Source organism: Ixodes scapularis, unplaced genomic scaffold (genome assembly GCF_016920785.2).
Source record: "Ixodes scapularis isolate PalLabHiFi unplaced genomic scaffold, ASM1692078v2 PGA_scaffold1__304_contigs__length_218370807, whole genome shotgun sequence".
Lineage (NCBI taxonomy): Eukaryota > Metazoa > Arthropoda > Arachnida > Ixodida > Ixodidae > Ixodes > Ixodes scapularis.
The window spans coordinates 4,290,614-4,300,237 of NW_024609846.1; the positions used below are offsets into that span (position 1 = coordinate 4,290,614).

General features: G+C 49.0%; 1 protein-coding gene across 1 annotated transcript; it reads right to left on the reverse strand.

Annotated features, from left to right (window-relative positions):
- Positions 1-352: 352 nt before the first annotated feature.
- Positions 353-1,264, reverse strand: LOC121836000 (unconventional myosin-VI-like). Its single transcript, XM_042290601.1, has 2 exons — positions 611-1,264; positions 353-493 (listed from the first exon to the last, which is right to left on the reverse strand). Exons 1-2 carry the CDS (start codon positions 1,262-1,264, stop codon positions 353-355), a joined length of 795 nt encoding a protein of 264 aa, XP_042146535.1.
- Between the last annotated feature and the right edge of the window lie 8,360 nt (positions 1,265-9,624).

Here is a 9,624-nt window from a genome sequence, read left to right on the forward strand (position 1 = left end):
GTACGCCGAGGCCACCGTGAGCCTCTTGCTCGTGGATTGCAGTGCTACGCGTAGCGCCACAACTTCTTGGAGTTCCGTACACCACTGGGATGTGTCGATGGTGATGTGTGGTAGCTTCGCCTGCACAAAAACAGCCGCTTGTGCCTGGATTTTCTTTTCCTTCCTGTAGGTGTGCGTGATAGATGGCATGTAATATTGTTTGAATCCTGGTAATGTGATCTGATCCGACTTCGTTTCTTGCAATAAAAAAATGTCAAAAGTTTCATTCTTGAGTCGTTGGACGAGCTCTGCCCTTCTGCTTGCGAGACCGCGACAATTCCATTGTAGGATTCTTAGCGCTTCCTTGCTTGCATCATTGTTGGCTATCTTGTGGCGTAGGGCAGCTGGTCGGTAGAGCCTGCTGGGACGTCAGCATCTGTTGCATTTGCAGCATTTGCTGTTGTATCTGTTGCATCTGGGTCTGCATCTGTGCTTGTACCTGGGCTTGCATTCGCTGTAATGCCACTTGTCATCCCGTAGGTTGCTGCGGTGTTAAGCTGCTTGCAGTCGCCGTCCCTTCGGTCCTCTCCTCGCGAATTGGATCTCTTCCCCGAGAAGCTGGGCTGCCTGCCTGCTGCTCACGCTGTTTTCTTTGCTGCTCTTGTTGTGTCTTCCTGGCCTCTATTGCTGTCTTGATGTGACCTAAAATGGTGCTTTTTCGTGCCTCGCGACGCCTGCTTTCTTCCTCGATCTTCTGTCGAAGTTGCAGTAGTTCAGTCTCGAGGCGCCTGCATTTGTCGGCGTCCGCTTGATTTCTTGCTTCGATGGCTCGGAGCTCTGTTTGCCATGCCTTGACCTCGTCGTCATCATCGGCGTAGTAGCCTTTCGGTTTCTTCGCGGCTTCGGCATAGCTTTTGTCATTGTTGCGAACCCGTCGAGCTGACGGTGACCTTCCGCGCAACGTGATGGTTGGCTTTTCGTTACGTGACGCAATTCGCGACGCCTTCCTGCCATTCCTGGTGCTACCAGCTGCGGCGCTCCTGCTTCTACTCTTGCGCGCTGGTGAATTTCTCTTGAGTGCACTACTTCTTGCTTCTAGCGGTGGAAATTCGTCTATGGTCACGTGGGGCGGTTCTACCTCCGTCCTCTGCCCCGTCGCCGTGGCTGCTTGCCTACTTGACGGCCCGCCCTTTCTGGTCTTCTGCTGCAACATCTTGTCTGCCGAATTTTCGCCGGGCATTTGTTGTCCGTCGCTAGATGCGTGAGCGATCGGCAGTTTACGCATTACTTGCGCTGGCAAACGTGGCCGTCTTGAATAATGCAGCCGCACTCGGTGCACCTTGGTTTCCTAGTGCACACCATTTCCTTGTGACCCAGGCCTTGACACCGACGACAAACCACTGTAGTGGGCTTGTACAGAGTCACCTTAGTGATGAAGCCATGGTACAGTATCGTCCTCGGTGGACGTTTTCCCTGGAATGTGACCAGTGCCAGCCCTCTGCTGCCCAGTGGCCTGGCGTAGAGAATTTCTTGTGTCCTGCAGTGGAGTGCCTCGTGCAGTTCGCCCGCAGTCTCCTTCGGGTCTACTCCGTGTGCCACCCCACTACATGTGTCCTCCGGGGGTATTTCGTGGGCGATCACTGTCACTGCCTTGTCTGACGCCTTGAGGCTTCTAATATTCAGCAAGGTTTGTGCCTGCAGGCGGTCCCGAACTATGGCCGAAATTGTATTGGTGACTTTTGACGTCCTGTATGTCGGCAGTTCTTCCCTTGTGCACTGTGCCTGCTTGATGTTCAGTGCGGTGCAGAAGTTTCTTTGAAGTGTGCTAGCAGGAATACTCGTGAGGTCGTATCGTTCTTGGGCCCTGAAGACGACCACATAGCGTTCCTCTTGATTCGTTAGCTTCTTCGCGCTTGTCGTAGCAAGCGTGTCGACGTCCATCGTTTCTTTCCTTGCCTTGCGCTTTCGGTAATACACTTCTTGCCATGGCTCACCCTCGTAATCAGGACCTTCATAGCTCTTGGATTCCCCTCTTGAACCGCCCTCTGTCTCGTTGACTTCCATGGAGTTCTCGGTGCTGTCCTCCGGTACTTCCGACGTTATGGTGTCGATACTCTCGGCACTCGGTCTTCGAATTCGTTTGTGAAGCCCCTCCCCCGCTTCGCTAATCGCGACCCGCCGTCGAGCAGACTTAACGTACGTGGGCCTCGTACCATTTAGCCGGGCTTGAAGGTGGCTTTCGCTCGTTGCTCGGGGATCTTCGCTTCCAGAAGCTTCGATGGACCCCCATTGGGATCCGTTGCTTGCTTGCGTAGGGCCTCCGTCTTTTCCGCAGCTGACACCAGCTGCAACGTCGAGTCCGTCCAGCTCTGCCGACGCCAGACTTGTCTGGCTCTAGGCCTAACAGACCCCGACTTCTCGATCCGTCCGAAAAGACTTGTCCAGGTTCAGGTGGCGCAAACTAACTTCGTCCGTCAGTGCCAACGTACTAATCGCCTTCGCAGTAATCGCCTTTCTGTTCTAGCCTTTGCAGCCTGCGCAAATCGCGGATAAGTAGCAGCTCGACAAATTCGATCGTCCTGCCTGGAGTGTCGTCGTCGTCTTTTTCTGTGTAGTACCCGATGCCGACAGCACGCGCTCGCGGGTAAAATAGAAAGAAATCACGGGAAACAAAATGTCGTAGCACAGTCAGCGCCACGAGCGCGTGCAGGGACACGCTCTTTGACGCGCTTCAAAACAAAAAATAAAAATAAGCGTTCGAAACAAAATGTCCAGATGTCATCACCCAAAGCAAAGTGCACATGAAGGCACCCTCGTCTATAATATGATAACATTACCGCGAATTCACTTGGGTACTTGCCGCACGTGACTGAGGCTTGATTTAGTTAAAACCCCTTCATGTTTTAAAAGTAGCGCAAGGTGCGTGCACGAGGCACGTGCAACGTGCAGCCCTTGGGAAGAGCATTCTTCCCAGAAGTGGCGCGCGGCACGTGCCTCGAGCATTTCCACAACAATGAATGGCGCCACTTTTCCCAGGATAGAGGGGCTTTAGATTTAGTGCTCTCGGGACGCTGTCGACACCAAGAGTTGTTTTTATTTACGTTTAGTTTTTCCGCAGCACGGAGGGTAATGACGCGTACGTCGGTTCACGCTATGAGGAATATTCCGCTTTGCGGTCGAGGTTCTGGGGGAGCACAAGACGGAGAATTCCGTTGGGTAATCGATCAAGCAAGGAGATATGGACCAATGTATTATGACGGAGCAACAAAAACAAGCGGGGTGCCTCAATCATATCCTGAGTATTTATATTTTCTTAAGAGTTACGACACGCTTCGGCGCGTGTCGTTGAAAAAAGAAAAAGAAAAATAACAGATACGCAAATGAAGGAGCTAAACAAGTTGCGAAATTTAATTTTTGCACTTCCTAAATAACCTTGTAAAAGAAAGTCAATCTGGCGCAGAGCAGGGTAGGCATTTGTAACTATTTCGTCCAGTATAGCTTTCTGTAGTGTACCTTGAAAAGGCCTAGTAATAAAATTGATGACAAAACAAGGAAGCAATTTAAATGTTTTTTTTTGAAACGGTAAAAAAGTACAGTGCGAACAGTTATATAAATAGTTCCCTCCTCACATAGCGGTCGCTTCGTTAATATGCTAAACATATGGTGAACAGAAATAATGGAATTATATATTTTGTTTTTTGTTTCCCCTCCTTGAATTCATACATACCATTTGTACCATTCACAAGCGTTCAGAATGCAGCGCTGTAAGCATAAGCCTGCTGTCGTTTGTTTTTGGGAGTTCGGAAACCGAATTATGGGCTAGCGAACACCAGCTCGTAGCACGTGGAAGGAAAGCTCGGGCTGCAGAACCCAGGAATCCTGGTTCATAGCCTCCTATAGACCAGTGTCCACGCCAATTCCAGGGCGCCGCCATGTTTATCTACGCTCGCGCCACCACGCGGAATGAACTGACAGGCAGGAGGGGGGGAGGGGGGGGGGGGAGGCTGCGTTGGCGGCGTTGCTTTGGGGAGCTGGATGCGGCAGGCTGTCCGAAGACCGACGCCGGCAACGTGCTAGTACTGGGAAAGGTCGCGGTCTATCACCCCCCCCCCCCACACACACACACACAAACACACGCTGCGAGCGTCTGGGTTCGAAACAATTAATTGCCAGTTCTAAAAGATGGTACTTACTTGAAGTGAGAGCTGGAATTCTACGAGGTACCAGGAGACACTTACTATCGGGCAACGAAGCAGGGTGCCTGTGGGGGCGGAGTCTAGGAACGCTATTGATTAATATTGTGACAGGCGATCAGTTATAATAACAGACGAAACTTCAACTCGTTTGTTCAGAAGTTCGCGGTGATATTGTATTAGCCCTCGTTACAGCACACCAAAGATCTTAGGCAGTGAAATTCACATCACGCAGACTCGTCCGTCGTAGTCAAATGAGCGCAGTCGACGACGAGGTGTAATGAGCTACTAAGCTTCACAAGGAAAATGCGTATGAGAAAGAGTTTTGAGGCAGTCCAAAACACCGATCCAGCAGACGCACGTACGTATGTTTACTCCGGACTCCATGAACCCGACGGCGCAGGATCAAAGCGATCAAAGAGCACCGCCATCATCGCCAACCGGTTTTTTCTGCACTTTTCGCGACAACGGCACTGCAACGGAGGGCACTCGCCTCGGCGTTAACAACCCGCGAAATAGATTAATTTCCCACTCTTGAAGCCATTCCAAATGATAAATGAAAATACCTCGGCGTTGTAGAACATCTGACGACACAACGGTGGCGAGCGCCTGCTCGGCATCGTCGTTGCTCGTGAAGGCCTGCTTATTTGTGATTTAGACGATGATTCCAAATGTTTCGTGCCACTCGTGGTGCTTTTAATAACTTCGAAGGGCAGGGGAATCTTCTCACAGGGACGTTGAAGACACGCAACACCAGAGCCACCAAAGCGATCCTACAGACCGTCGCCAAGTTTGCTTTTTCTTCGTCACTCGCGGTGCGGTCAACTCGTTTCTTTTTTCTGGCTCGGCTAGATGGAAACCAACAGCGGCAAAGTGGCGTATGGACAAACGGCTCTCACATTAGGGCACTATACTCACATACCGCGGTAAACAGGACCGATGCCGGCGAAACGGCACAGAAGAAGGCAGCGAAGAAGCCCGCGGCGGGAAGCAGCGGCGCAGACCGACGCAGCCCCTCCTCGCCGTGAGCGTCTGGGTTCGAGGTTATTGTTCTCTTTTGCTCCTTGCGGTCGAGGCTAAAAAGAGCACTTCCGGACGAAGGTCAATATACTGACAAAGCCTGGCTGATCGCCACAAGAAGTGGCCGCTGAAATAGGAAAGGTGTAGCGACAGACAGCGGATCAGAATAGAGCCACGTGACTTGCGCCCCGCTGCGGCGAGGCGCCGAAACACACTTCTCCTGAGCGAACAAGTGTGTTTTGGGTCCTCGCTTCTGCATACGCTGTGCGCTGTCGCCCAGGTTAGTCGAGAAATGGCTCTTCGATGCTCTGCGCTGCCAGGTTCTCGCGCTCCAAGCCTGCGACCGCGCGCTTTAAGGCTTCGTTGTCGAACGGCCAGCCTTTATGAGTATAGAGAGGCTATGCCTGTGTTCAATCCCCACTCCTGCCCGTTTCGATCTGGATTAGCATTGTACCAGCGTGCGGGCGTGTGTCACTGCAGCGCGATACACCACGTTCAAGATCCCAGGCTAGCGGTTGTACTCCACTGACTCAATTGCTAAGCTACAGCTGGCAGACGAGTCGCCCGTTGTGGCAGAATAACCTCAGGCGGTATACACACAGACACGAAACACAATGTATTCGTTGGTTCCCCTGTCTTTCCTTTGCAACTGGAAGGTTCTAAATAAGACGTATACTTGGAAACAACGTTTAGTGGCTTTCCGAAAAACGAGTATTTGTACACATCTTCATCATGCACTCAAGTTCTGTGGGTACACACGCTACTATATGTTTGAATTATCCGCCACAGAGAGCCAGCCCCCAGTATAATCTGGTGGAAAGTGATTGATCGGGTGCAAACATATGATGTAAAGTTTGATGCTTGTCAATGGCCCGTAGTAAACAAAACCAAAACAATACAAAACGAAAATGTGTTCGTGTGGTTCACCCTGACCTTCATTGGGACATAAGAAAAACACTTTTATGTTTTTTTATGTCAGATGATCACGGTTATCTGGCGGCGTTTAAAAGCTTTCCCAATTAAATCGCCATTAGGCAAATAAAAAATACCATATATTTTTGCATGGCGCTCACATGAAACGCTTAGCGATTCTCTAATAATGGTTAAAAAAGCGTTCCAACATAGCAAAATTAAAGAAAAAATTAATAGAAAGATTTAAAGTTTTTGATAAATGCGTCAAGCCTAAAACTATCGCATTATTTGGCTGAGATTTTACTAGATCATATTCTGGCGCACGCCATCCGTGCTTTATTATCTACATAGAATCCAAATTTCTAGCATCAACTGATAGATTTGAGGAGCCTTTTTCGTTTAGTGCGCGCCCTTCACTACTTAACCAGTTTATTATACAGCTCACTGATATTCATCGTGTAGCAAAAAAGAAAGCACATATTTATTTTATGTAGACGCAGCTTGTTGCTTTATTACACTCTTTTAACCATAAAGTACGAGGGCAAGCGTGCCAGATGCAGAGAAGCTACATTTCATAGCTTTCTGTTCGACGTCCTAAGCATGCATGCTTCAAAAACAAGTTTTGCAATTTGTCAAAATACAGTATCTCTCTAATTCTCTCAAAATAACTTCCAGTTCAAGTGCTCTTCAACGGCCTATGATGATATTGCAATTGATGCAAAAGGTGCAAGCGAGCTGGACAAGAATGACAATAATAATGCCTGGAGAAGGGGAACAAAGGGGACGAAGGAGAAACACAAATCGCATACACTTAGCTCTTTTCGGAGATTTGTGTTTGTTCTTTGACCCCTTTGTTCCGCTTCTCCAGCGATTAATATTGTCATTCAACAGCTTGCATGTTTTTTTCAAAGGATATGCTTTGGAAGCGTGTAAAGATTTATACTTGTTTGTGTACTTTTTGTGTACAACTAAGATCGAGCAGCCCATACACTGCAGGGTTTTATACTCTGTTTCACCTTATGATGTACCGCAGGAAAGGCTACAAGCGCAAGCTCCTTGCTCTAGGGCACATCTTGGCGGCACAAGCTCTCATGCGTTAAGAATAGCTCCCAACGCTATGAGCTCGCGCTTCTAGCCTTGTCTGCGGTACAACATAAGGTGAAACGGAGTATAGATGATTGCCATCCCCTAAAAAGTCTCTGACACGCCAAAAAAAAAAAAAAAAAAATCATGCTAGGCGTTGAAATGGCATGCCAGGACAGTACCAATAAAAAATTTTCACTATAGAGGTGCGTAGTTTTTTTATAAAAAATAGAAATACGAGGCCCAATTCAAAGTTCACGCCAGTGCACTGTGACGTAACAGTGTACCGCAAGGTGTCGGGGCGGTCAGAAGGGAGGCATCGCCAGAAGTCACGTGAGTTGTATCCCTCCTCGTGCTTACCGCGAGGGCGTGTAATATTTTTAAAAATATTTTTGTTATTCTCCGCACCTCCACGAGCGATCTAAGCAGACAAGGTTTCTTTTATTTGCCTTTCATCGCTTAATGATGCTGTAAATTGGTAGAAGAAGAGGAGTCAGTGAATTGACGTGATCAACTACAATGCCTAGAAGGTGCTGTGTGAGGGACGGTCCCGGTATTTCAGCAACTGAAGAAGAGATCACACTGCATGCATTTCCGAGAGACGGCAGGCATCCTCAGCCTGGAGAGTATACGATGATTCGACGACCTCGGTGTCCGAACCTTCAGCAATGCGATTGGGCGTGTCGTACGCTAGCAATATTAATTTCTGCGAGCGTTCTAATTTTTTTCTTCAAAACCTAATAGCTTCTTTTGTGCCCAGTATAGCTCTATATCATCGGACTGACGGCATGCACTCGTAACTGGCCTGTACTCGCAACGCTTTCATCATTGACCTCCATCACGTCGATCCACTGACTCTTCGTCCTCAACTTTTACAGCATGCAAACTAACCAACGGTGCAGCGATAAAGAGCTACTGGAACTGAAACTTTGTTTTCTACAATCGCTCGTACGAAGAGCAGAAAAAAAGTCTTAGGCGCGGTCGCGGAGAGCACGAGGAGTGAAACTCACGTGACTTCCTGCGAACCCACTTTTAGTGACGTAGGTCGATGCCTCCCTTCTGATCGCCCCGACACCTTGCGGTACACTGGTACGTCACAGTGCACTGGCGAAAACTTTGAATTGGGCCTCGTATTTCTATTTTTTTATAAAAAAACTACGCTACTCTATAGTGAAACAATTTTTTTGTAATGTCCTGACATGCCATTTCAACGCCTAGCATGAAAAAACAAAAAAAATTGTTGGGCTTGTCAACGGCCCTTTAACGGCGAATTCGCGTGGTCATTTCCCGGCAAAATATTTTGCCATATCTCCGCCAAGGGCGTTCGCGTGGTCAAAGGCTGGCGAGTGCGCGCCGTTCGGGTGGCAGTTCTCAGGCGTGTGCTGGCAATTTACCCGCACAATTTTTGCCCGAGCTCCAAGAGGTCGGGCAGCTTGTCTGCCAGACTGTATCCGGTATCGTCATATCCGAATCGGGAAAGGGAACCAAACGAAACAATGGTCGCCGATAGCGGGTTCGAGTAGAAAACGAAGCCATTGAGACAGACACCCCTCTGTGGTCCGAGAAAGACAGCAAAAACAACGGAGATAAAGATAAAATATTTTAAAGGAAGCTTCCGCAAGATCAGTTTCCTATGGGACACAGCGTGTTATTACACCGCTGTAAAAAATGCATTGATAGTGCTGCAGCTCGACACTTGAACGCGCATTACTATTTTAGAGGGCTGGGTCAAATCAAAATGCTGAGGATTCCAGCAAAAAAGTAATAACAAGAAAATGGAATATAAAATGGCGACGCTGGTGAGCCTTCTAGGATCCTTGTAAGATGGCAACAGTTCCTCGAGAATCTAAACAAAATATATTACAATTTGTTTACCCACATCTCAGAGTCCGAATATATGTTGCTGATGCCTAGAGCGTGCCTATTGTATCATAAAATAATCGTGGAAGAAGTTAACGAAGTTCACGCGCGACCCAGGCAGACGAAAACGCCAGTTGCAGGCGCTTTGTGTTCGGGTGGAGAGGGTCACGTGGTGCGCCGCTGGCGCGGTTTTCGTTGCCTGTGCCGCCGGCGTGAGCTCGCCGGCGATTGACCACCCGAATTCGCCATAAGCTGCATCCACACAATACCAGCTAGAAAACAAGGCCTGCGCATGACGTCATCGTTAGTAGATGCCCGACCTGCCCCAAGCGGCAAACAGGCTGAAGCTTGACGAGAGTAGGGGCCGCGTCCTTACTACGGCTGTGTTCCGAATCTTACCCAAATGGATCCGAGTTACTCCGACGGGTCGTGTAACATGACAACTCAGATTGAAAAAAGCTGGACGCGGGTAGGTTTCGGAAGGCCAAGGTACAAAACCCTTACCCTGGAGTAAGATCGAGTAAATTGTGGAACACGGCCTCCGTCGCATTCACTGGCGGCCACAGCTGTGTGCGCG

Excerpts from the sequence above, each read along its gene's own strand:
- LOC121836000 (XM_042290601.1), bottom strand. The coding sequence starts at position 1,264 with ATGCGTAAACTGCCGATCGCTCACGCATCTAGCGACGGACAACAAATG. Across the intron at positions 494-610 it reads GAAAACAGCGTGAGCAGCAG|CGAATGCAAGCCCAGGTACA; the intron begins GCAGGCAGCCCA and ends GTGGCATTACAG.